At 56.6% G+C, this 26,370-nt stretch overlaps 9 protein-coding genes across 9 annotated transcripts; 4 read left to right on the top strand and 5 right to left on the bottom strand.

Moving 5' to 3' along the window:
* Positions 1-768: 768 nt before the first annotated feature.
* CCM_07334 (nonspecific lipid-transfer protein) lies at positions 769-2,208 on the bottom strand (the record flags this gene model as incomplete). Its single annotated transcript, XM_006672475.1, has 2 exons — positions 769-1,637; positions 1,686-2,208. The coding sequence occupies 2 exons, from the start codon at positions 2,206-2,208 to the stop codon at positions 769-771; spliced, it is 1,392 nt and encodes a 463-aa protein (XP_006672538.1).
* A 1,788-nt stretch (positions 2,209-3,996) lies between these two features.
* CCM_07335 (histidinol-phosphatase) lies at positions 3,997-5,105 on the top strand (the record flags this gene model as incomplete). The annotated part of the gene is made up of 2 exons (XM_006672476.1): positions 3,997-4,776; positions 4,866-5,105. The coding sequence occupies 2 exons, from the start codon at positions 3,997-3,999 to the stop codon at positions 5,103-5,105; spliced, it is 1,020 nt and encodes a 339-aa protein (XP_006672539.1).
* A 468-nt stretch (positions 5,106-5,573) lies between these two features.
* Positions 5,574-9,152, bottom strand: CCM_07336 (histone deacetylase HosB; the record flags this gene model as incomplete). The annotated part of the gene is made up of 1 exon (XM_006672477.1): positions 5,574-9,152. The coding sequence occupies one exon, from the start codon at positions 9,150-9,152 to the stop codon at positions 5,574-5,576; it is 3,579 nt and encodes a 1,192-aa protein (XP_006672540.1).
* Positions 9,153-10,419: 1,267 nt separating this feature from the next.
* Positions 10,420-11,747, bottom strand: CCM_07337 (queuine tRNA-ribosyltransferase; the record flags this gene model as incomplete). Its single annotated transcript, XM_006672478.1, has 3 exons — positions 10,420-11,311; positions 11,379-11,629; positions 11,688-11,747. The coding sequence occupies 3 exons, from the start codon at positions 11,745-11,747 to the stop codon at positions 10,420-10,422; spliced, it is 1,203 nt and encodes a 400-aa protein (XP_006672541.1).
* A 386-nt stretch (positions 11,748-12,133) lies between these two features.
* CCM_07338 (uncharacterized protein) lies at positions 12,134-13,498 on the top strand (the record flags this gene model as incomplete). Its single annotated transcript, XM_006672479.1, has 1 exon — positions 12,134-13,498. The coding sequence occupies one exon, from the start codon at positions 12,134-12,136 to the stop codon at positions 13,496-13,498; it is 1,365 nt and encodes a 454-aa protein (XP_006672542.1).
* Positions 13,499-13,998: 500 nt separating this feature from the next.
* On the top strand, positions 13,999-14,522 carry CCM_07339 (40S ribosomal protein S17; the record flags this gene model as incomplete). Its single annotated transcript, XM_006672480.1, has 2 exons — positions 13,999-14,343; positions 14,427-14,522. 2 exons carry the CDS (start codon positions 13,999-14,001, stop codon positions 14,520-14,522), a joined length of 441 nt encoding a protein of 146 aa, XP_006672543.1.
* Positions 14,523-15,096: 574 nt separating this feature from the next.
* On the bottom strand, positions 15,097-15,900 carry CCM_07340 (DUF408 domain protein; the record flags this gene model as incomplete). Its single annotated transcript, XM_006672481.1, has 1 exon — positions 15,097-15,900. One exon carries the CDS (start codon positions 15,898-15,900, stop codon positions 15,097-15,099), a length of 804 nt encoding a protein of 267 aa, XP_006672544.1.
* Positions 15,901-20,904: 5,004 nt separating this feature from the next.
* CCM_07341 (cytochrome P450 monooxygenase, putative) lies at positions 20,905-23,319 on the bottom strand (the record flags this gene model as incomplete). Its single annotated transcript, XM_006672482.1, has 7 exons — positions 20,905-20,934; positions 21,329-21,400; positions 21,508-21,597; positions 21,655-22,307; positions 22,403-22,736; positions 22,830-23,026; positions 23,085-23,319. 7 exons carry the CDS (start codon positions 23,317-23,319, stop codon positions 20,905-20,907), a joined length of 1,611 nt encoding a protein of 536 aa, XP_006672545.1.
* Positions 23,320-24,034: 715 nt separating this feature from the next.
* CCM_07342 (Glycoside hydrolase, family 25) lies at positions 24,035-24,641 on the top strand (the record flags this gene model as incomplete). The annotated part of the gene is made up of 2 exons (XM_006672483.1): positions 24,035-24,097; positions 24,189-24,641. The coding sequence occupies 2 exons, from the start codon at positions 24,035-24,037 to the stop codon at positions 24,639-24,641; spliced, it is 516 nt and encodes a 171-aa protein (XP_006672546.1).
* Positions 24,642-26,370: the final 1,729 nt, after the last annotated feature.

Genomic DNA, 26,370 nt, shown 5'->3' on the forward strand with positions numbered 1-26,370 from the left:
CGCGGCCCGCGCATGCTGCAGCACCAGCCGGCGTCGCCCGTATCTCCTGCCGCGCTGGCGGCCATCACCAGCGGCGGCGGCGCGCGCGCGTCGACGAGCGCTGTCGACGCCGACTGCCCGTTTGAGTCGATGCGCGTGCGCGGGCGCAAGGAGGACGCGGAGGAGCGCCCCGAGAGGCAGCGCATCGTGCAGCTGACGAGGGCCAAGCTCCCGCCGGGCGCGGCGGACGATGCGGCGCTGCAGCTGGCGGCGCTGGCGTACATGACGGATAACTACTTTCTGGGGACGGTGCCGCGGGTGCACAAGGCGCGGCGGTTCAGCAACAGGAACCTCGTGAGCGGCGTGGTGGCTAAGCTGGACGAGGGCCACCGCGAGGCGGCGACGGAGCGCTTCCAGGTCCTGGCCGAGGAGGAGCTCGCGGATGCGGCGAGTCGAGGGGGGCAGGGGGGGGTCAAGAAAGCGCCGCCGCCGAGGATCGAGATGATGGTGAGTCTAGATCACACCATCTTCTTCCATAACCAGGAAGCGGTCAAGGCAGACGAGTGGATGGTAATGGAGATGGAGACGCCATGGGCAGGGCAGGATAGAGGACTGGTTCTGGAGAGGATATGGACGGCCGAAGGCGTGCTTGTTGCAACATGCATTCAAGAGGGGCTCTTTCGACTGTCTCAAGATGCCGAGTCACACTTGTAATAGCGCATATACATGGTAAATTTCGATTAGATACACTCAGGCTACATACACCACCATCTCTAAAGCAGCCTCTGTCTACAGACGCGCTTCAATTTTCTTCTGCGTGTCCGACAGCGCATACTCGCTCCGCGCCGTGCGGCTCCTCACCTTTGCCGCATCCGCCTCTCTGAAGCCGCGCGCCTCGACCGCCGGGTTATACCCCAGCCAGCTGCTCTTTGCAATCTGCTCATCGCTCACCGCCGCATTCTTTCCCCCATCCGCGCGCTTATACACGGTGACGACCGTCGCGCCGCCCAGGCCCAGATTATGCTGCAGCGCGACGTCGACGTCCCTGACGAGCCGGTTGTTGGCCCAGCCGCGCAGCTGCCAGACGAGCTCGGCGCACTGGGCCAGGCCGGTGGCGCCGAGCGGGTGGCCCTTGGAGATGAGCCCGCCCGAGGGGTTGACGACGACGCGGCCGCCGTACGTGATGTCGCCGCGGCGCACCATTTCGTGCGCGGCGCCGACGCCGCTGAACCCGAGGCTCTCGAGCAGCACGAGCGCGTTGGCGGAGAAGCAGTCGTGCAGCTCGCACACGCGCACCGCGTCGAGAGACGTCTGCGCCTCGCGCAGCGCCGCCGCCACGGCGCGCCGCGTCATGTCGTAGCCGACGAGATCGATGGCGCTGCGCGCCGCGTACAGCCGCGGCGAGTCCGTTGCCAGCTGCTGGCCGGCCATGAGCACAGCCTGCCCGCGCAGGTGCGGCCGCGCGTCCAGGAAGCGCTGCGAGACGACGACGGCCGCGCCCGCCCCGTCGCTCGTCGGGCTGCACTGCAGCTTCGTCAGCGGCGGGCAGATCATGGGCGCGTCGAGGATGGCCTGCAGCGAGTACGCCTGGCGGAACTGCGCGTACGGGTTGCGCTGCGAGTGCTCGTGGCTGACGCGCGCGATTTCCGCAAAGTCTTCTGCCTTGGCGCCATATCTAATTACGGCTTTGTGTTAGCAGCAGCTACCAACGAATTCTCCCTCGTTTGATATATACTTTTCCATGTACTCCCGGCCCGCGTTGGCAAAATACTGCGCGTTGGGCGGGCCCGGGGCCGGGCCGCGCATGTCCTCCATCATCTGGCGGCTCAGCTGCGTCGGCTTGGCCCTGTCGGTCCACTTGTCCCGGATCGGGCCCGGCTCCATCTTCTCGAAGCCGACGACGAGCACGCAGTCGAGGGCGCCGGCGCGGATCATGGTGCGCGCGAGGTACAGCGCCGCGGACCCGGTGGCGCACGCGTTGCCCGTGTTGACAATGGGGATGGACGTCATGCCGAACTGGTAAAAGACGCGCTGGCCGCACGTCGAGTCGCCGTAGTTGAAGCCGGCGATGCCCGTCTGCACGTCGTCGTAGTTGATTTGCGCGTCCAGCATGGCCTTGATGCCCGCCTCGTAGCCGAGTTCGGGGTAGTCGCGCAGGCCGCGCGGCTTGATGAACTCGGTCATGCCGACGCCGAGGACGTACGTTGGAATGGGTTCGCGAGTAGCCATGGTGAGTTGCTGGAGATGGGGAAAAAATGATGGAAAATGATGATGGGCATCGGTGTAAGTGAGAGATGCCGAGGTGCCCCAGACTTTCTTATACAAGAATGCGGGGGTGGGGGTTGCGCCGAACTAGTGGCCACAGTCTGCAGATTCGACAGCTCCGCGGCTTGGATTGGGAGAAAATCTCACGAGCATGTTAGTAGCCTACTTAATGTTGAATAAATCTCCGTTCTCGTTGGAGGGCCGTGCAAGGCGGAAAATGGGTGTGAATAGCTAAGCAGAACATGTTGACAGGAGCTGGTGGGCCACTGTTGCCACAGTCATGGACAGTAACTTTTTATTTAAATTCAACATTGTTACCAGGGTCTCCCAGGACTCTCATAAATGCAGTTGCCGCTCCTTTGAGAAACAAGTCAATCTGGTCAAGCTAGTTGCCAGTTGCAACCCTGTCAAGCTACCCGTGGGTAAAGATCGAGTCCGCGGACAACTGTATAGCCGGGAGACGGCGTTTCCACACAGGGCTCACACGGAGTGAATTCACCACTATTCCGACACGGCGCATTTATATCATTTTGATATCCGTAGGTGCTCAAAGTACCCCCGATCGGAGCCTCGTACCCCACAAAGTGGTGAGGGCCATCTTGGCAGGCTTCTACACGGAAAGACAGGACACGATAGTAGTAGTAGTAGTAAATTATACACTAATTAGGCTATAAAGCCTATCTAGTACCTCTATAGTTACTAATCTATAAAGATATAAGAAAAAATTAAAAAAAAATAAAAAAAACCTATATTATTACCTATATAATATAGCTTATTATAGTTCCTAGTATCTCTATATACTTCTATCTTAAGGAATATACCTAAAAATACTACCTTTAGTAAAAGGTATCTTATTACCTAGGGTATTACTATTATATAGTAAGATAATATAACTTAGTTCTTAGTGCTAATCCCACTACTATTAACGTAGTAGATTACACTCCTACTAATATAAGGTAGACTACGCTGCTATATTGTAGTAGATATAGAAGGTGAACTCTCTAAATCCCTTTAAGAAAAATAAAAGGTATGCTAAGGCGTGCCTCCTATGCCTATATCCCCCCTTTTTAAAAAGGCGGTGTTGATGTAGGAAGAGAGTTGAGACGGGACACGATAATAGACAAAGAACATGCATGTACAAGGGTTATCTTCCGATCTCCATCAACAACTCGCGGACAAAAGTGGCCTTACTTATGTACCTAGTTAGTTGCCTCCGCTGACTACTATTAGCGCCCACAATCGCAATCAACAACCACTAACCAGGTATAGAACTAGCATGAATAGCAGAGAGTGTCATCCATGTTCATTTATCGCTTCTGATAAGCTAACTTGAGGCACAAGTGTGCTCGTTGGCGCTATGTATGTACTTGCTACAGCGCCTGCACACATGGCGTCATGACGTCTCCCGAAAAGCCCAATTTCGACTTGTTCATCTAGCCCTCCTTTATTCCTTTTCATTGGCTCGTATGGGCATTTCCCTAAGCCCTGTCTGTGGATATCGGTGCGCGCTTCCGCGCTCCCGCACCCGCTCCGGTTTGCGGGCAGAAAAAATTCCCACATTGGTCGATTCACATCGCCGGAACCGCCCACGTGAAGACGCAAAGCTCCGAATTCACAATCACAAAAGCCCCGGCGCGTCATTGACGGTAAAAGATATAAAGATCCATGTACGCAGTCGATTTCTCGAGGTGCTGAGAAACCCCTTCCCAACGACAGAGTGACTCATAGTATCCAGACCCCAGTTGAGTAGCCATGGCGTTTACTATGCACTCCCACTCGGGCCAGTTCTGCGGCCACGCCGTAGACCAGCTCGAGGACATCATCAAGCACGCCATCTCGGTTGGCTTCAAGACGATAGGACTCACCGAGCACATGCCGCGCTACGACGAGCGCGATCTCTACCCCGAAGAGGTAACCCCCCCTCCCTTCACTTCCCTCATGGCTCCCCGCTCATCGACTTCCCTTTTTTCACAGCTCACCGACGCCGGGCCTGAAGCCGCCCTCGCCGGCCTCTCCCGGCGGCACGAGGCGTACCTGGTCGAGGCGCAGCGGCTGCAGGCCGCGTACGCGGCGCAGATCCACGTGCTGATCGGCTTCGAGGCCGAGTTCATCCGGCCCGCGTTCGGGGCGCTTGTCGCGCAGCTGGTCGCGGCGGCGCCGTGCCTCGACTACTTCATCGGCTCGGTGCACCACGTGCACGGCATCCCCATCGACTACGACGCGGCGACGTTTGCCGCCGCCGTCGCCGCCGCCTCGCGCGGCGGCACCGAGGAGGGCCTGCACGAGGACTACTACGACCTGCAGCACGCCATGCTCGTCGCGCTGCGGCCCCGCGTCGTCGGCCACTTTGACCTCGTGCGCCTGCTGAGCGCCCACCCGGACCGCGACGTCCGCCGCGCCTGGGACGGCGTCTGGGCCCGCATCTGCCGCAACCTGCGCCTGGCCGCCGAGCAGGGCGCCTGGCTCGAGTGCAACAGCGCGGCTCTCCGCAAGGGCCTGGCCGAGCCGTACCCGGGCCGCAGCATCGCAGAGGTATGTTTCTCAAGGCGTGGTGGGCACAAAGGTGCACTGAACCCGGGGGGGAGAGTGTGTGCCTGCTAAACATGGGAATTTGTGAACAGGAATGGATTAAGCTCGGTGGCAAGTTCACCCTCTCCGACGACAGCCACGGCATCGCCCACGTCGCGACAAACTATCTCGGCGCCGTCACATACCTGCAGAGCCTCGGCGTCCAGGACGTCTGGACCTTTCGGCGGAACCCGCACCCCTGGGCCGCGGGCCAGGGCCCCACGACGCTCGAGGATGTCGCCGTGCCGCTGGCCGAGATTCGCGCGCAGTTTGAGCCTGCCGCGGGCCAGTAGAGCACGGCCCCAGCTACTTCTCTCATCAACGTACACGATGCCAGATCACAACACGCGGGGCGAGGGGACGGGCGGCAAAGTAGACAAGAGACGTCAGGGTCTTGATTGTGTGAAGAAGAGGGGAGGGGGCTAGAGTACAAAAATCGGACCAGCGACGCATTTAATAAACTCCATGAAAAAAGCATGGGGTATCGTACATTAGAAATATATAAACAAACACGATGAAATAATCAATAGAAAAAAGGTACAAGAAAAAAGAACAAGGCCGGCCATTGTAATGAAATGAGAATATGCAAAAATCTGTTCCGTGGCAGCAAGAGTCACGCCGATATTAATCCTACAACGGGTGTGGCTCCCCAATTCAATATGCCAAAAGACCCCCCACAGATACCTTGCTTTTAATACCACCAAGAGAGCAAAACGAGAAGAAGAAAAAAACACTCTGAAGACCCAGCACGCATCACCATCTCATGTGCGCGTCTCCGGAACCGCCCACAAGGCCGTTGCCTTCGCCTCCTCCTTGGGCTTCTCCAAACCGCCGACCGCTGCCCCTCGCTGCCCGCTGCTCCCGGGTCTTGGCGCAAACGGAATGCCCGAGGATGTATACTGGAACAGCTGCGACACGCCGCCCTGCTTCTTCTTGACCGGGCTGGGCGTCACCGCGGGCGTCGTCGCCGAGGGCGTGGGGACATTGGGCTCCAGCCACTGGAGTGAGCCGTTCCCGCCGCCGCCGCCGCGCTGGACCACCGCCACGGGCGCCGGCCCCTCGGGCTGGTAGTTTATGAACAGGCCGCCCTGGCTCGTCGTCACGTCGTCAGCGACGGGGCTAACGGCGTCGGCCGCCGCCGCAGTCTTCTTCTCGAGCGGCGACGGCGAGTCAATCATGGACTGCTCGTCGAGCGGCGTCGAGAGCCCCGAGGCGGTGCTCCGGCTGAGAAAGCCAGCGTCAGACGGCGCCTGCTGCAATGGGGACGGCTCGGTCGCGGATAAGACTGTCGGTGCGGGGCGCTCATCGAGCACGCCCGGCGCAGCAGTAGCAGCAGCAGGGGGCCTTGCCGCCGACGTGTGCTGCTGGAGGGCATTGTTGGCCTCCCTTTGGGATTGCGTAATCAGGTTAATCTTGATCTTGCGCATACCCGTGGTAATGTTATCCACGGCCGGGGGCACGGGCGGTCTCGACGCTGGCGCGGGTGGCCGGCTCTGTTGTCGCGGCTTGCCGGCGCCCGCCGGCGCCGTCCTGGCCTTACTCGACGGTGTTGCAGCGGGGCGTGCGGCGCGGGGCGTCTTGGGCGTCGTCTCCTTGGGCGTGGGGGCTGCTGCCGCCGCCGGTCCGCCTCGCTGCCGCGTCTTCTTGACGTGTAGATTGGATGGCGGCGGCGGCAGTAGTGGACCCCGCGCGAGCTCCGGGAGCTGGCCGCCGCTCATGCTAGAGCCGGCGCGGCTGCTGCCAGACGTCTGCTCGTACTCGGCGGGTAGCGGCGGAACGGGCACGGCGTCTTCCTTACTCGGGCTCTGCGACGTGGCCGACTCGCTGAGACGGCGGGAGCGTCGGCGATGCAAGGCAGCAAAGGAGGCCTGCTCGGCCTCTGTCGACTTGGCCCTGGCCCCACGGGACGAGGATCGCTTGCTCGGCGACGCAGGGGTCCTGTGGGCGGCGGGGCCGTCATCCGTGGAACATGAGCTCGCCGCCTTGGTCCTGCGCTCTCGGAGCGCCATGCGGGACGTCGGTCGTTCTTGCGGCACAGGCGTCGGCGGAATGGGGATACCCAAAAGGATCGACTGTTTATCGCGTCGCGCGCGCGTCGCCTCGGCGTTGAGGTCCTCGGCGCGGCAGCTGTCCACTTGCCGGTCGCTGGGGATGAGGACCTTGCTGAGCTCGTGCGCCGCCACGGTCCACGGCACGTCGGGCGCGACGGGCGACGCGGCGCGCGGCCGCTGAATCGTCGACGAGAGCCCCGACAGGCTGCGGCGCACCTTGACGGGGTCCATGACCTTGGCCGACGACGCGTGCGTGGGCGAAAAGTACGTGGGCGGCGTGCCGGTCCGCGGCTTCCGGGGAGGGGACTGGGGGTGCGTGATGAGAGACTCGAGGGCGTCGAGGTGCTGGCTGGACCACCAACTGGCGTCGTACTGGTGCAGGGACGGGCCGGCGGGGGCCTGCATCTCCGTGGCTTCGGGGCCGGGCTCGGCAATGGTGCCCAGCTTCTGGCCCATCTCGTAGCCGAGGCCGCGCGCTGCGTCCAATGTCTGCATCGACTGGTTGCCGACCAGGCCGCTCAGATGACTAAAGACACCGGAGAACAAGGCTCTGTCGCTGTAACCTCCTTCCAAGACGCTAATCACACGGCCGCCAACATAAAGACCGTGTTCGTTGGCGATTCTGACAACGTCTTGGCTGAGTCGAGCGTAAAATTCAGTGGGGACGTTGACTTGGTGTCTCTGCATGCCTGCGCTCTCCCACTCGCTGGCATCAAAACCGGCCGAGAAGAAGATGGCTGCCTTGGGCTCCTTCCCCTCTGCTCGGAGCTTCTTTGCTTGTTCACGGAGATAGATGCGCGTCTTTTCCAAAATCACCGAGTATTTTGATTCGTAAATGTCCCAAAACTCCCTTTCTGTCTTCCAAGACTGCAAGTGGACATTCCAGATGCTCTGTCCATGAGCATTGTCAATGCAGAGGGAAGCATTCTTGACCTTTTCCTCGTCGCCCATCTCACAGGGATAGGAATTAATGTCGTGCAAGCTGAAATATCCTATGGAAGTCTTCTTCCACTGCTGAAAGTTTTTGGTCGCCGCATTGGCACGCGCATTGTGCTGCCAGACAATGGCTTGCGATCCGTCGCCGTGGTGCAGGTCAAAATCGATAATGGCAGCATGTGTCAGCCCGTGTGTGAGAGCGCCGTGCATGATTCCCACCAGTACATTGTTCACCCAGCAAAAGCCTGAAGGGTGCGCCGCGGCGCAATGGTGACCTGGTGGTCTCACAGCCACAAATGCGCGTCGCGGGGCCGGGGCCGGGCTGAAGACAGCGTCTACACCGTCGCATACGGCGCCAAGAGCACCCTCCATGGCGTCCAACGATTCGGCGCATAAATATAAGTCGCCTTCATGCAGTGGTTGTGCAGGTTCGTCTCTTTCAGTGTTGTCGGGTCTTTGCAGCTCTCGGCCACCCAAGGCCAGCTTGGATTCGGCCGTGTCGCACATGGTTTTCAGCTCCTCCATCCATTTCGTGCCGTGCACATTTGTCACCGCAGCCGACGTCAGGGACACGGTTCGCGTTGATTTCCGAATACGAAACGGAATCTTGGGGATGTCGCGAATCTTGGCTTTGGGGTGAAGGGGGTACGCTCCCTCGTCGTGGCGCTCGCCGAGCCGAACATAGGCCAGGGACACACCCAGCACAGCCGCCTTGACTCGCTCGGGCCGCTCGACAATGGTGCTCAGCGCGCTGCGCGACGTGCGCGGCCGGGCGAAGCGGTGGCCGTACACGGCGTCGTGTAGGATGACGACGGTCTCGGACGGCAGCGTCGCGTCCGGGCCGTGGTGTATCTGCATCTCGGCGCGAAAGTAGTTGGCGGCGACGGACGCGGCCGTCAGCGGCGGCTGCTTCTGCTCCTCGGCGGGCGGCAGGCTGCCAACTGACGGCGAGCGGGCGGTTATCTTGGGCGACGACATGGTCTGGGTCATGCTCGCGCGGCGCGAGGGCGCGCGGCCGGGCCCGTGGCCGTTGGCCGAGTGCAGTGAGTTCATCGAGGCTTTGCGCAGCAGGGTTGGCGTCGTCGGCCGCGAGTCGCGCCCGGACGGGCTGCGCGAGGGTATGCGGTGGCTGGGCGAGACCGAGGTGCGTCGCGATGTCGACGAGGGCTGTCTGAGCGCGCCGCCGCCGCCGCGCGGGACCGCGCTTCCGGCGTGGTGTTCGCCCGAGGTCAGCAGCGACAGCTGGCTGAGCGACTGCGTGATGCCATTGTCGTCGTCCCTGGCGGACACGGCCGTGGTGGTGTGGGCAGACAGTCGGCGCGACGGCGTCGAGGCGGTGCTAGGCGTGCGCATGATGCTGTGTAGAAGATCATAGGCCCTATAGGCAGGTTGGGTTTCAAAATGGCCGCGACAGCAGCAGACGAGGCAATTATAACAATTCCAGCTATAGATTGGCAGGCTGTCCGTGGGAAAAGGTGGTGGTGGCGGGGTTCAAGCGTTGTTGTTATGCGAAAGTTAAGTTGGCCCCTGGCAGGGGAGACGCATGGAAGTATGGTGGTGTGTTTGTTGCATTAGTGGGCTGGCTTTGTCTAACGTGCGATTTAGTTGTGACTTGACTAGCTGTGCCTTTGATTTTATTCCATTTGAAAATTCTCATAAGCTTTGAATTCATGCAAGGTGTCCTCAACCTTTTTTCTGAAAAATAAAGGAAAAAACTCTTAGTAGTTACAACCTTGCTTGCATCTGGTCAGGTCGTTTCCTTCACTCGCAGACAACCAACTACTGTCTACTGTGCCGCCTCGGACGAAACAAACGCACAACAACTTTCACCGATTACGCCGAGATGAAATCAAGTAAAATATATTTAATCAAATCTTCTCGAAACCACCGCGCCACCCTTGTTCAACCATTGGTCCGTAACCCCGTCTACAAATGCATTTTGTGGACCATTGTTATTCCAGAAGCCTGTCATGGCGTGTCGCGGCCACACCATATGCGCGTTTGGCGACGGCTTGGTGCATAGGCAGGGTCAAGCTGGCTGGCAGCCGCAAAGCATTTGGAGTTGGTTGTTTGTTACCTTGATCGTTACGTCTGCTGTTAGCCAATGCTTTAAACTCTATGGCAGGGCTGCAGGGCTGTCTTGTTTTGTTGCACGATGTCACCCCGCTCAGCGTGGAAGTAAAGAAGTCACACACGCTGGCAAGCCAACCAGAGGCTTGCGAAGGGTTCTCAATAATGCATTACACGTACACGCCTTGTCTTGCCATGACTGAGTCAATGAAGATACCCGAGTTGTCTGAGCTTAACCAAGATCCAAAAACTTGTCGCTGGCTAGTACAGGGAGCATGGAGTTAGCCTGCCATCGTCGCCTCACAAGACCTTCATGCATTTCGTGTAGTGTTCGACAAAGCGACGCCATTCTTCATCTCCTGTCCTAGAAAAAGAAGACAAACATGAGATTTGCATTGCAGCTACATTTGATGAACATCTGCAGTATATGAGACGGTCAATGTAATTCAATCGCACACAAAGAGCCTACTATAGGGTAAATGCATCACCACAAACGTCAACGCTTTTGCTACCAAACGCCGATCCATGTCTTCCACAATGTATCTGGCCTTTACTCAGCCAGCAAGTCTACATTCACAGTCTTCAAGCTCTCCACCGCCCAAGCCGGAAACTCGCTCTTGTCCGCATACAGCCCCCCAAAGAAGGCTCGGATATACGCAGGGAACCTGTCCTCCAGAATCGCCTCGCGCACCTCGCGCATCAGGTTCAGCTGGTACCACACATTGTGAATGGTGAGCAGATGCGCCGCCACCGTCTCTTTCGACGTGTTGTGGTAAATGTAGGCCCTGGTGATGCCCAGGCCCCCCGGGCGGCAGCACTCGCAGCCGCAGCCCGTCTCAATCGGCCCAAAGTCGTGGCCAAACTTAGCGTTGCGGATGTTGAGGACGCCCTGCTTGGTCACGGCGTTGCCGAACCGCGCCGTCCGCGTCGGCCACACGCAGTCAAACATGTCGGCCCCCAGCGCGACGCTGACCACCAGGTCCTCTGGGTACCCGATGCCCATAACGTAGCGCGGCTTGAGCTCCGGCAGCATCGACGTGCACGCTTCCACCACGCGGCAAAAGTCCGCCTTCGCCTCGCCACCGCTGAGTCCGCCAATGGCGATGCCGGGCGTGTCGCGCGCAATCATTTCCTCGCAGCACTCGCGGCGCATCGCGAGGTCCAGCCCGCCCTGGATGATACAAAACAGGTTCTGGCTCTCGGGCTTCTTGTGCGCGGCGATGCAGCGGTCGAGCCAGCGCACGCTTCTCCGCATCGCCTCGCGCATGCGTTCCGTGTCTGGCGACGTTGTGACAATCACGTCGTCTAGTTGCATCATGATGTCGCTGCCTATAGAGTTTTGCAATGACATGGAGTGCTCGGGCGTAAGTAACATGGGAGATCCATCGTGGGGACTCAGAAAGCGAACGCCTTCTTCTGTAATAGTGGCCAGCTTCAGCAGACTGACCATTTGGAAGCTGCCTAGTGTTAGTGATGTGAGAGCTTCACAGCCGGCACCAGCACACTCACCCGCCACTGTCTGTAAGGATATTATGTTTCCAACCCTGGAGCTTGTGCGCGCCACCAACAGCATCTAGCACTTCTTGGCCTGGCTTCAGCCCAAGATGGTATGTGTTATTGAGGCACAGCCGGCAACTTGTTTCCTCCAGCTGCTCTGGCGTGATGCCCTTTAGTGAAGCCTGGGTAGCAACCGGCATAAATACTGGCAGCTTCACCGGGCCATGAGGCAAAGTAAGGATCGATGCTCTGGCTCTCGTTGTCTATCACAGCCTGTTAGTTGGCCACCTGTTGGATGACACGTGCGTATGCGAGACTCACAGAACAACGCCCGAGCAGCTCAAACTTGAGAGCTGGCGAAGTATATACGTTGGAAGCCATCTTGCGGGCTGCCAACATCCCCTTTGCTAGATGTGATTGCAAGTGTTTGGAGCCTCATGCAAGTCAGAAAGCTTTTCTGCCCAGCGTGAGACCCTCCTTTGAGCTGCCAGTGAAGCCTTGCATAACGCTTCTGGTAGAAAATTTTGGTTTAGTGGAGTTTGGCAGGTCTTCCGCGCTGTAAATCTCACCATGACCGCTAAAATGCATCTCCTCGCCCTGGACATCGGCCAAACCACGGCAATTTGGCCCCAGCTCCAGCTCCAGCAATTTTCCTGAACATCATCCTGCCAGCAAACGACTTGCCAGCTTCAATCACGACCAATTGTCTCCCACCCAGCTGCCCATTCGCCCACCAGTTCGGCCGCGGTCCATTCCCAATTCTCATCATGGGCGGCCGCGCTGTATCGCCCGGCGGGGCGCTGCTGCGATCCTCGCGCATGTTCTCCATGCCCAAGCCCCTGCCCGAACCACACGCCGGCCTGCAGCACATCGCCGACCGGAGCTCCAAGTCCATGACCAAGGCGCGGCCGCAGATGCAGTCGGTGACGGCGCCGCTGTCGTCGCGCCAAAACGGCGATTGGGGCTTCAAGCGCCCCTTTCCGCTCAAGACGACGCTCAACACGTCAACGCCCCTCATCCGTCTCAAGAACATCGACGCCATGGAGAACGTGACCGACTTTGCGTCGGCCGCCGACCACACGCTGTCGCTCGAAAAGTTTCAGGAGCTGCGCGTGCCCATGGCGATCCCGCGGAAGCGCGCCGAGGCCGGTAGCACCACGCTCCGCGAGACGCCGGGCCACAAGTCCGTTTTTGAGGAGCGCTTCGATGCCACCGACGGTGACCGCGCCGGCCATCTCCGCTGGAAGTACGAGGGCCCCTGGCTGGCCCGGATGACAGAGGGTGAGTTTGGCCGCTACCTGGACAGGCAGGTCCGGCCGCAGCGCGCCCAGTTCCGCGCGCTGCTGCGCAAGGGCCTCGCCGAGGACATCACCGCCCGCCAAAACAGCTACGCCATGGAAAAGGGCATCGACGTGCCCCCGCCCGTCACGGCCGCCGACATTACGGAAGCACAGTTTACCGAGTATCTGCGCGCCTTGCGCAACGACCGGGCCGTCTTGTACGCCATCGTCTCCAAGTTCCTCGACCTGGCACCGCTTGGCCAGCCCGTCGGCATGGTCCAGAGTCTCTTCCCGCCGCTGGCCGAGAGCCCCTGGGGCAAGGCCGGACCACCCACAACACATCCATCGGCCGGCATCAGCTACCTGCGAACAGGCTCCGTCCTGGAGAACCACCCGGTGTATGGCCCCCAGGCGCGCCGCACGCCCACGCTGGCCCGTCTTATCAGCCCCCGGACCATCAACACGCCGCCTCGCCTCGGTGTCGCTGGTTTCGTGGCAGACCCACCCTCCGGCGACAACGAGTTCAATACCAGAAACCCCAAGGCCAAGGGTAGCGTGCGGCAACTGCCCAACGGCATTGCCAACCTCGACACAACCACATTTGGCGGCGCCAAGACCTACATTGAGCCCGTATCGGCCAGCGTGGACCCCAGCGGCCGCGTTATCCTGGAGCTCAGGGAGGCGGGCGCGGAAGCCCAAGTCATCGCCAAGGAGAGCACCGGCAAGAGTAAGGTGTACCATGATGGCCCCATGAAGCGTGAGCTGCGCCCTCAAGAGACCGGCATGGATCGTGCTGCGCATCGGCTAGACACCGTCACTGACGAGATTATGCAAAACAAGCGCTTTAGGTGAGAGTCATGGGGGATTATTGTATATCTACGGGAAGCCGGCGCAATCTCATATAAAACATGTACCAGTAGCATAAACCTGAATGAAAGATTTACTCATATTGAAGTAGCAGGACCCGGAATTGCATCAATCTTGGAAGGGCGTAGCTGATAGGGGACTGGTCAATAGGTGCCATGGTTTTTGCAAGACCAATGTTTTTGAGCCTTTCCGCGAGGTTGCTTCATGCTTGATGGTCTCATTACTTCCGCAAGGATGTCTGGTCAATTGTCCAATCAGAGTCCTCTAAGAAACCCCACCAGCTGTGCCCCACGTTTTGCGCTTTGCACGTGATCTAGCAGGTGACGCTGTCCACAAGCCCTAATTACTGGTAGTGCCCCACTGAAACCCGGATCACCGATTTTTGAGATGGTCGAAATTTCGTGAGAGACTACGAGACAGCTTTTGCCCACCCACGACAACATCACCAACACCCCTCCCACCACCACCACCACAACACCGCCAACATGGGTCGCGTCCGCACCAAGACCGTCAAGAAGTCCGCCAAGGTCATCATTGAGCGCTACTACCCGCGCCTGACCCTCGACTTTGAGACCAACAAGCGCATCTGCGACGAGATTGCCATCATCGCCTCCAAGCGTCTCCGCAACAAGATTGCCGGCTACACCACCCATCTGATGAAGCGCATTCAGCGTGGTCCCGTCCGCGGCATCTCCTTCAAGCTCCAGGAGGAGGAGCGTGAGCGCAAGGATCAGTACGTTCCTGAGATCTCGGCCCTCGACCCCTCGCACAACGAGGGTGGCCTGCTCCAGGTCGATGGCGAGACCAAGGACCTGCTCAAGCACCTCGGCGTAAGTTTTTTTTCTCTCTTGCTTCTACTTCGAGTTTTGAAATTGTACCAGAAGAAAGGACCTAACAAGACTTTTTGTTGCAGTTTGACTCCATCCCCGTCAACGTTGTCGCCGTTGCTCAGTCCCAGGGCCCCGAGCGCCGCTTCGGTGGTGGTGGCAACCGCCCCCGCCGCGATTAAGCGAATCGTTTCATTTGTCTTTCGGAAAAAGAAAACAGGATCACGGACGAGGAGAAACACATTGATACACACACTACATTTTTTGGGTTTTTTGCATGGCCATTTTACGTGCCGCGGATGTTATGACGACTTGGCGTCTCAAGGATCGGTTAGCGAAAGTGCTTTAGATCTCAAAGAAAAGATCTTTTCGCCCCCACTAGGTGTCGCTGGACGATGAGGGCCGGGCTGTTTCTCGCAAGAGAAGTGGCTTGGTCCCTCATTGAAAGGCTTGATTGCCATGTCTCCTCTTTGCTGGGACGCTCCCCGTGCCCGCTGTGCGTGCGTGTGAAACAGAAGCGGACAAGCCCTCTTGTTTGATTTCTTTCCAGAGACGAAATGATACGAACTGCAACACCGCAAAGGGTTACCGTCCAGCTCGAAATGCTCAACAATTTTCACGTGAAAGCAGTGACAAGCGTCCTTTGCGGAAATGTTTCCTTGCAGTGGGTATCATTCATCTCAAATCGTAAAAGTAAAGCGTAAGCTACGTATATGTGTACAACAAATATCATCAACCAGTAGATACCATGCCTCATTATCGGTGAGCAGACTCGCCTAGATTGGTCTTATATCCCTCGACAAGTAAATGGTCGTCGTCGTCTTCGCTGATGCGCAGGTTCTTCAAATCCGGCACCTGCGTCTCCCTCTCCTGCAGCGACACAGGCACCCTCTGCTTCCCCGCGGCGCCGCCCGCTCGGCGCGGGCGATCGCCCCTCTCCGCAGCCAGCGCCGCGGCGTCCCTGGCCTGGCGCGCCTGCTCCTCAATCTGCAAGTCAGCCAGCTGCTGCGTCGCGCGGTCTACGTCGGCATCAAGCAGGTCCTCGTCGAGCAAGTCAATGTGGATGTCGGGGCTGCCAGCGCGCTCCCAGGCGGCGGCCTCGTGCAGCTGGACCTTGACGTAGAGGGCGCGGCGGGCGCACGCGTGCGCGCACCAGCGCTCAAGATCCTCGCGCTTGACGATGTGGCCGGCGCCGGTGATGCGCCAGGTGCCGCCGGGTCCCGTGTCGCGGTGCGGGCGCGGGCACAGCGCGTACCCGCACAGGCCGTTGACGTGGCGCTCGGCGATGAGGTCGTCGTAGTCGGAGGGCTGGAAGAGGCGCACGTGCGTCTTGAAGCCGGCGGCGTCGGACGCGGCCGGCCGCGACGCGTCGATGCCCGGGCCGCGCGTCGGCGGGTACTCGGAGAGCAGGATCAGGCTGTCGAGGATGGTGGCCTCGAGGTCCTTGCGGTGCTGCACGACGCGCGCGTGCTGCAGCGCAATCGTGCGCGGGTCCGCGGCGCGCTGCGCAGAGGCCGAGTCTTTGAGGATGCCGCGGAGCTCTCGGATCTTGCTCTCCATCTTCGGGGCGGGTGTGTGTGTGTGGATGGAATGCAGGCGGATGGTGAAGGCGTCGAGGAGTGGCGACGAGAAGCTTCAGTTCGGTTGCTGACCAATTTAGTGGAGGTTTTGCCTCGCCGCGACACCCTAATAAGTACCAAGGCTTTGGGCAATGAATGGCTTTCAGGCGTTACACGGTTGCCAGGACATGATGCTGTAAGAACAAAGTTACGCCGCATTTCGCTGCGTTTGGCTCGCTGAGAATGTGGCGTCTTCAGCAGCCCATTGTTTTCGCGCCTTGTCTCGCCTCTGGCGTACCTCTAGGCCTCTTTGGTTCTGCGTTCCGCGCCGATGCGGTCGATTTCTATAAATATAAAAACGCTTGGCATGCTTCAAATACTGCAATTTCCCCAAAAGTCTCAGAGACGTGCTACTTTCATTCTTTTGCCATGCTTGGAGGCATGAGCGACTCAAGTGGCGTCCGTGTCCAAGTTCCAACCCGTGAGAAGCTCCATCATTGACCACTCAGTTCCAGGTAAAAGGAAGCTTGATTGGCAGAATTTAGGCGGCAAACATGGTTGTCACCAATATGAAATCATTTATTCGCTTCGTCCTTTTATCCCCCAGCTCGTGAGTGTCATTCCGGCTCTTTTCACGTCGGCCATGACAAGACGACTCCCTCCCCGCAACGGGCCAAGGCAATGCTTAATCGTCGACTGCTCAGACGATGGCTTGTCGGGACCAGCTAGACCAGATATAGAATCCCAATGTTGTTTGAATCGTTTAATGGCCCTTTTCTCGAGCCAGAGCTCTGAGCCATTGTCGAAATTTTCGCGCAGTGTCGAGTCCAACGTCGGCAACATCGTCGTCGTGGTCGCTCACACACCGGAACGCGTTTTCCATGACTTACATTGCATGCGCCGTAGCGCTGTTGCTTGCAGGTACTCGAGCGCAGGTCGAGGACACGGTGATTGTGACAGAGACTGTCACCGTCCAGCGACCATGGGGATCGCAATTGGTTGACGTTGGGCGGTGCTTTTGCATCGCTGAAGCTTCTTACACAGGCAAGTCAGGGCTGCTGGTTCAAAACGTCCGATTGAGAGCTAACAGCCCATTACAGAAACCAACGTCTTCCAAGAGTCCTCCATCCTAGTCACTGTGGAAAGCGAGACAAGACCGACATTGCCTTCTCCTATCGACGAGGAACTCGATCAGGTCTATTCTGCAGCGTCCGACGAAACAATGGTGGTCACCGGATCAAGTTTTATTACCTGCGACCATTCAACAATTCCAATGGGTACACAGACAATTCCGGAATCTCAGACTACCTCAAGGCCTCGAAGCATGGTGACTTCGGTCATTTCACATACCACCAGCCCCGAGTTCCAGGCAACCTATAGCTTTCCTTCCTCACAGAGTCCGAATACCGAGAAGACGAGCTCGAGCGGAGAGACAGGCGCAAATATTTCAACCACAATAACTAGCATTGACAGTGAGACTAGCCGACAAACACAAGCCACAACTAGCACGCTCATGCCGCCCCTGAGCAGTACGACATTGACCTCACTGACAGTGAGCTCGTCGTCCCAAAGCGAAGTGCAGAGTACCCCAGTGACATCTCGCAATTCATACGGTGATCCGACGACGATTAGCTCTTCTGCAGACTCAGAGACGGTCGCAACTACAAGTTCATCAGCGTTCCCTTCCTCCAAGGCAAGTAGTGCAACTTCTACAGAGCAAGAATCATCGAAGTCTTCTACTACTCCAATGACCTCCAAAGTGACCACGTCACCATCGGGTACCTCTCAGCCGCCCACTTCAAGATTCTCCAGCTTCCCAAGCGTCCCAAGCTCCTTCATCACATCAACCATCCCAATCACGCCAGTGACATCGAGTACGGTGACTACCTCGAGTCTCTCATCTATTTCCACAGTGCCAATCACGCCAACTACGTCGAGTACACTGGATAGATCGAGCACGCCGACTACGACAGAAATATCTTTGTCATCGTATTCATCCTGAAGTGGCAGTGGTGTACCAGACCCGACTTCAAACACCGAACCTGTTACGACAACCGACCTAGCAACAAACAGCTCAGTCATACCAAGCACAAGCAACTCGACACCGGGAACCAACTCGACACCGGGAACCAACTCAACGGCATCGACGGATACCAGACCAAGCTCAACCGTCTTAGATTCGAGCACAGAAGTAACCGCGACTCTATCTTCGACCCTAAGCACGCTCACAATCACAACTAGCTTAAGCCTAACGACGACGGAGTCTAGCACGTCAGAGTCTAGAATTTCGAGCTCAAGTGCCTCATCAAGCAGCGAAACAATCTCGACATCTCAATCAACGGTCAGCACATTCTCAGAGACCACAAGCTTAGCCATCACGGAGTCTAGCTCGTCGGATTCTAGCACTACAACCTCAAGCACCTCGAGTTCAAGCACCTCGAGTTCAAGCACCTCGAGTTCAAGCAGCGAAAATACCACAACGCCCCAATCGACGGACAACACGTCTACAGACACCCAAAGCTCAACGATATCAGAGTCTAGTTCGCCAGACTCTACTACTCCTAGCTCAAGTACTTCATCTTCGAGCAGCGAAATGATTTCGATATCTCAATCAACGACGAGCATATCCATTATCGCAAGCTCTAGCACGCCGGATACAGCCACTCTAAGCTCCAGCGAAGTAACCCCAACTTCCTCACCAATAGAAAGCACAACCATAATTGCAAGCTCAAGCACGAGCAGTTCTAGCACGTTGAATACCGCAACCATGAGCTCCAACGAAGAGACCCCAACTTCGTCAGCAATGGAAAGCACATCTATAACCGCAAGCTCTAGTACGGATACGACCACTCTTAGCTCCAGCGAAGTATCTCCAACTTTGTCTACAACGGAAAGCACAACAATAGACACTCTAAGCTCAAGCATGGCAGATTCCAGCACGTCAAATCCCACCACGCCTAACCCCGCGACGACTCTATCCAGTCAAGTGACCCCAACTTCGTCTTCAACAGAAAACATATCCACAACCACGACAAGCTCAAGCACGACCGATCACAGCTCCCCAGACCCCAACAGTGGATCAAGCGCAACGTCCTCTTCAACAACCAACACACCCATCACCACAACGAGCCCCAGTGAGGGAAGCTCCAGCACCCCAGAATCCAGCGCGTCGGTTTCGAGTAGCGAGGTAATTCCGACGACGTCTTTGACGACAAACATGCCAACAACCACCGCGACGTCAGATCCTAGCACTTCTGATACCAGCACGTCGGGTCCCAGCATGTCAGATACCAGCACTTTGGCCAATAGTAGTGAGAGGACCCCAACGACTCCTTCAACGGCTTCTTCGATAACAGACATGCCTACGACCCCCTCAACGTCAGATATCAGCACTTCGAATACCATCACGCCAGGATCCAGCACGTCAGACTCAAGCACGTCGGATGCCAACACGTTGGGGTCCAGCACGTCGGGATCCAGTAGTGAAATGACCTCAACGACTCCTTCCATGACAAGCATGCCCACAGCCACTTCAACGTCAGATCTCAGCACGGCAGATACTGGCACATCCGATCTTAGCACGCCGGGATCCAGCACGTCGGGATCTAGCAGTGAAATGACCTCGACGACTTCTTTAACGACAAGCATACCCACAACTACCTCAACGTCAGATTTCAGCACGTCGGATACCAGTACTGAGATGACCTCAACACTAGCCTCAACAACAAGTATATCCACAACCTCCACAAGCACAAGTACGGCGGATTCGAGCACAACCGATTCCAGTACTGATATGGCCTCAACACTCTCCTTAACGACAAGTATAACCACAGCTTCCACAAGCTCAAGTATGACAGATTCGAGCATGACAGATTCCAGTACCGAAGCAACCCCAATGTCGTCTTCAAGCACAATGACATCTGCACCTACGACCAGCTCAACAACAACTTCCACAATCTCAAGTACGACGGGTTCGAGCACAACAGACTCCAGCACCGAATCAACTCCAACATTGTCTTCAACCACAGAGACATCTTCAACCACAGAGACATCTTCATCCACAGAGACATCTTCATCGACCCCAAATTCGACAACAACTTCCACAAACTCAGGAACAACTTCCACAGGATCAAGTACGACGGATTCGAGCACAACAGACTCCAGTAGTGAACCAACGACCACGTCATCTTCAACCACGACGACATCTGCATCCACTCCAAGCTCGACAACACAGGCGACATCCAGCGACTCAAGCTGTACATCTACCTTGACAATAAGCTCCAGCACCATCACAACAACTGTGACGCTTGATACCTCCACTTTTGTCATACCACCAGATCCATCATCGAGCGCGTCACAGGGTTCCGGCAGCCTTACAGGAGCCGCAGGCACAGTAATAACATTCACAATCACTGCTGTACCGACCGTGACCGGACCGTAGCGAGTACGGCGTCATCGACAAGCTTGGATTGCCGCCAATAGCGCATGCCACAATAAGCAACACGCAATTCCCCGACCGACAAGTCTCACTGCGCACCACAGGGCACGGTCAGTTCAAATCACCAACTCCTCGCGATGCAAAATGGGTACATTCGTCTGCACCCGTAATCCAGAGGGATGGGGATCAGTGGCTTCTAGCGGGTGAGGCATTGGGTTTTCTAAGTTCTGTAAATAATTAAATGTTTGCCAATTCAGATCTAGACCGGGGGGTACGTGCGCTTAGGAGCGGCATTGCGATCTTATTCGTCGGCGGGCGAGCTCCTATGCTTGGTGGGCTGTTCGCTAGGATGAATGCAAATTAAACGACAGTTGATAGAAAGAACTTCACTATGACATATATAGAGAATTAGTACAATAGAGATACTATTTCGAATCCTCGATCTATTAGAGACGAACCCTGCTAGTCGCCTCAGAACAAGCGACGACTCTCGCTCTACTTTTATCCCCCTTTTCCATCCTCCTGTTTTATTTAAAAGAAAAAAAATACAAACATATCCGTCGAAGACTACGTAGCGCTGATCAGGAACGGCCTAACCTAGGAGTATTCCGTCTACGGTCGCATATTAGCTCGTTCGTACTTATCTTATTTATCTTACTTGTCTTACTTATCTTACTTGTCTTACTTATCTTACTTATCCTACTTATCTTATGTATCTTATATATCTTTTATACTTATAATAATAAAAAAAATGAAGTTATATGTCTGTACGTTCGGTGGTGGCCTATGAACCGGAGCTAATATGCGACCGTAACTTATTGTAGTGTATCAAGGGAGGGAGTGAGGCATCACGACCGGTCAGCACGAGCAAAAGCAAGGGAAACAGGTGTATTGTGTGATGATGAATGGAAGAGAAATCTATGATGAGGAGGCCAGCGTGGCGTGGTCAGGTCAGCACCCAGAGTTGGGGCGTGCCTGCCAACACTTATACCCGCGTCGTGGTGAACATGCCACTGCCCGGCATCAGAAGCTTCTTCAGCAGGCTTGCCACATATGGAGTCGGCTATTCGGACGAGTATCGAGGGGTGCGATACAAGTTTGCCCCCGAGCGGACGAGCATCTGACGCTCCATTCGGCAGCATCGTATTATTGTCGGTTACTGAGCCTCACATAGAAATCCCTCTGCGAAAATATGCCACAGTTGTAGACTTTCCAAGGGTTCGTCGGATCGCAGACGGACACATCGAATTGCCGCAAAATCTGTGTCTGTCAGTTGCTTGGAGCAGCGCAGCCAGCAGCAAGCTCGCGACATCGTACCTGTACAAATATCTTGTTCAGTTCCATCAGCGCAATAGAACGACCAAGACACTGCCACCGGCCGTGGCTAAAAATCAGCTCGAGGGTTCCCTCCATTCGGCCGAGTTGCTCTGGTGTGCTGTCCAGCCACCGTTCGGGCCGAAACTCATTCGCATCCGTGCCCCAGATATCCTGTCGTCGAAAGATGCCCCAAGCACATACTCCGACATGCGTACCGCCAGGAATGAAGACGCCCTTCCAGTAGTGTCCACCAGCTGGTGCCTCTTTTGCCATGAGCCCGGCGACGGGGGGGAACATACGCAGGCCCTCCTTGATGACTGCCTGCAAGTAGGGCATGGAGCGCGCTGTCTCTTCGGAAACGACTGTGTCGGAAAGAGGAGTGTCGTCAATCTCTTGGCGCATCTTGGCATGAATCCGTGGGCTCGTGGAAATGTACAGCAACGTGGAGCGAATGGCGGTAGCGGTGGTGTCGGAACCAGCGACACTTGATTGCCATGTTAGTGATCGGATTAGATGGAGAAGAGAGCGCTCGGATGAGTACATTTGAAGTAGAATCTCCGACTCAACCTCTGATTGGCTTAGTCCGTGAGATACAAATGAGCCGAGCATGTCACGTTGAACCTTGGGACTTTTGCCAAAGCGTTCAGCGGCGACTGCTTGGGCAATCCTGTAGTGACGAGGTCAGCCAGGAGTGGTGGATGGAAGAGGGAGGGTGGGTTGAGGTACTAGACATACCCTATTATTCTACCAAGCCCAAACCGATCGCTTTCAGAGGGCATTGCACTTCTCAAAAGCCGCGAGGCGCGAATCTTGACCCAGAAGGGGACGACGGTGGTCATCATGAGCAGGGGAAATGCCCGCTCCGTGGTTTCAATGTATCGATAAATGTCCGAGTCTGTCTCGAGGAAACCAAAGGGTTTGCCAAAGGATATGTCGGAAATGACGTCCAACGTAAAATACTGAACCTTGCGTGCCAAGTCGAGAACCTGGTTGGCGCTGGCATACTTGGCGAGTAGATGCATAAAGCGTAGGATGTTTTCATCAACTTTCAGCTCTAGCCCGTCGATTTCGCGACCAGAGTACTAGGAACAGATGAGAAGATGGCCAAATAACTCCACAGCATGGGATACCAATGGAGGGATCTTAATAAGGGAGGATTGGAGAATGAAACTCACTCCGGCCGCCATTTTTGCTCGCAAAGTCTTGTGCTCAGCCTCATTTCGCAACGACGCCAGATTGTCCTTGTTTGGGTCAAACCTTATACCGTCATACCAATCCGAGCGCCGATAAGCAGATCGGACACTGTGCATGTGCTTTACAAGTTCGGGATCGCTGGTGATTAGATCGTTTGGACCGACCCGCGCAATGGAGCCTTGGAAAGCATGTAATTAGAGGCTAGGAAATGGGCCACGGCCAGAGTAGCTCCATACCATACTTGGAAGTCACGTCCCAGAAGATGAGATGGGATTTGCCGCCCCATACTGTTTGGAGGAGCCAAAGACGGGAGAAGCCGGCGAGAAGCGGTCCATCAAAGTGTCGGAGGCGATGAAACTGGTGCAGCCTCGCGACGAGGGACAGGACGAGGGCCACTATCAACACAACAGAGACGGCGCTAGTCAAGGAGTAACCTCTCAAGGACTCTATAAAAATCTCGAATACAGCCATGGTAGTGCGCAAAGTGGTACAGTCGAAGACCTCTGTCAAGTGGAGGCAGCAGTCGAGCTCGCTGCGGAGTCTCGAGTTCGAGAACTTGACCTGAGTAGGATTTCATCTGGTATATCTCGTACTTGAGAAACTGACCAGAGTAGGATTTAATCTAGCCTATAGGCGGGGAAGAAAGCCGCGATGTTACCACAAAAGCGTCCACACAGAGCCTTGTTCATTATTGCTGCACATGAAGAACTGAGGCGTCGTAAACGGTAACATCTTTGGGGACTCGACCGTCTCTCAAGGTAGATGCATTTAACCCAAGGAATTGCCCAGATTAATTGCAGTTACTCCGCTTTTTGTGAGTTGATTGTTAGTGATGTCGCTTCACATTCAAGTCATTGCGGCATGAGCATCGCATCTGCATGATGCACGCTGCGCTGCTGCCCAGGAGTCTGGACCATGTTCCATGCCCAGCCATATTCAGCTACGGATGATATCGCCAAGTACGGCGACGAATGCTTCAGCCGCACTGCGGATAAAGAACGCGCTCTTACTAACGAAAACTTGGCCAAGAGCTGAAGCTGTGCAACGTAGCATGGGAAGAAGAGCATCCCGAGCGAAGCCCTCCGGGACATAAATACCGGCCGTCTCCTCTGCCATGTGCAAGTGAAGTGGCAACTTGTTCATATTAAAAGGATAAAAAAACAAGACAACAACTACAAAAATAGCCATGCGCTTCTTCACCGTTCTTGCCACACTCTGCGCTGCCGTCTCTGCGGCTCCAGCCACCGCAGTATGCATGACCTACTTGCTTCACAATAACCACCAAACTACCATGGTGTGATGAACATAAAAACATGATTGGGTGCTAACTCTATCTCAAGGAGGCACAGGCCAAACAAATCACCGAGCTGTGGCGGGCATACAGCGCCGGAGCCAAAGACCACTTCTACACCACCGACTACAACGAATACAACAACGCCGTCACCAACCTCGGCTACTCTGCCGAAGGCGTCGCCGCCCGCATCTACTCGCGACTGGTCGGAGACAGCGTCCCTCTCTACCGGACCTGGTCCCCGGGCGCGTCGGACCACTTCTACACCACCTCGGCCGCGGAGCGCGACAACGCCGTGCAGCACCTCGGATACCAGGACGAGGGCATCACGGGCTGGGTGTTCAAGGCGGGCAACAGAGACGACACGGTCCCGTTTTACCGTGCCTACAGCGGCGGCCAGCGGGACCACTTCTACACGACCAGCTCGCCCGAGATGGAGAATGCGGTCCGCAGGTTGGGATACACGTACGAAGGCGTCGCTGCGTACGTTTTCGAGGCATGAAATGGTGTATGAGCCAAGATGGTGATTCTCGCCACTTTGGCGTCAATGAAATGAACGGTCTAGGACTGGATGAAAGGAAGTGCGGCGAGCAGGTCAACTAACCATGGCCTCGTCACTGCTGATGATGATGAATGATGATGACAACTTGTCTGGTTTTGCTACTTTATCATGCCATATTTGCCTATATGACAATGACTACATACGTGCGACTAAACGTCCAATATAAACTCGACAGCGGAGCTGAAAGGGTCTGTACAGAGCGCTAATGCGGTCATTGCAGCCTGCGGGGTTAATAGAATGCTCACGATGCAGATGTATGCACCCTCAACGGGTCGGACAGGGTCTGGACTGGTCTATTCCGTGTAGGTGAGAAATCGGGCCTTTTTCTAAATAAAGTATATTGTAATCTAAATAGATGACCTTGATTAAGCGGAGGAGCGGTCGGCAATTGCAACGAGCAACTCTCTCGCACCGGCGAGGCAGAGCGATGGAATGAGTGTCACGACCCCGCCCCCAAAATCTGTAACAAATATTTCTAGTGCATATATGTATTGGAAAAACATCTAGTTTGTGCAATTATTCATTGGACATTGATTGCGTCAGTTGGTATGAAGAAATAGCTGAATATTTACACACGGACAAGTCCATTGTTGAAGACGTTGTTCGGGTCTTGCTCCTTCTTGATTTGACGCATAAACTCCAAGTTGTCGCCAAAAATGCCTTGCAAGTTGAGGTGACTGGGATGCGTAAACGGCAGATACGTAAAGCCAGCAGCAGCATCAACCCTGGCCAGCGCATCCCTGGCTTCCTCAGCCCAGCTCACCATGGCCTGCTCTACCTCGTCCTCGCCGGCAATGTCGACGATGCCCAGAATGTCGACAGACACGTGCGGGGTGCCGTACGGCGTGACGGAAGCCGGCGCAGTGCCCGCGCACGACGGGCTGTCGGCGCGCACCACATGCAGCGCGAAGCCGCCGTTTCCTGCCGCGGGAATCTTGGCCGCCTGCGCTGCCAGCACGCGAATGGCCTGCGGCGAGAGGTGCGTGAGGGACGCGCTGTGCCAGTGCCCGCGGACGTGCGGCCGCATCATCTTGGTCAGGCTGCGCAGCATGCCCAGCATGGTCGTGGCCTGGACCGGCGGCCCCGGCAGGCGAGGCGCAAAGGCGCCGACCTTGTCCGCCCACGCGCGCGACTCCTCCGAGGCCGCGCCGCTCCAGACGGTGGACAGCGCGAGGATGACGCCGGCGTTGGGAAAGGGCATGATGATGGGCAGCACGCAGAAGTTGCTGGGGAGCCCGTCGCCGGCCAGCTGGTTGTATGCGGTCAGGACGGTGGTGACGGTCTTTTCGAGGTCAGACGACTCAAAGAGGAAAACACCCGATTGAATCTGCAATATCAAGTTAGCGACCGTTGCGGCAGTCGAAACCTTGACGACTCGAATGCATTACTCACGCCGTCTAGTGGGTAGACCTTGACTGTCAATTCCACCACGATACCAAAGAAGCCAGCACCGCCGCGAATCGCCTTCAGCAGCCGGTCATCCGCCTGCAGCAGCCTTCCCTGGCCATTCACCACCTTTGCAGCGACGATCTGGTGCGCGCCGATGCCGTACCGCGCGTCCAGCGGGCCGTAGCCGCCTCCCAAGCTCCACGCGGCAAAGCCGACGGCGGCGCCCGTCCCGGTGACGGCCTGCAGCCCCCGCGGCTCAAGCGCGGCCAGCAGCTGCTCG

The sequence above is a fragment of the Cordyceps militaris genome (assembly GCF_000225605.1).
Source record: "Cordyceps militaris CM01 unplaced genomic scaffold CCM_S00006, whole genome shotgun sequence".
Classification (NCBI taxonomy): Eukaryota; Fungi; Ascomycota; class Sordariomycetes; order Hypocreales; family Cordycipitaceae; genus Cordyceps; species Cordyceps militaris.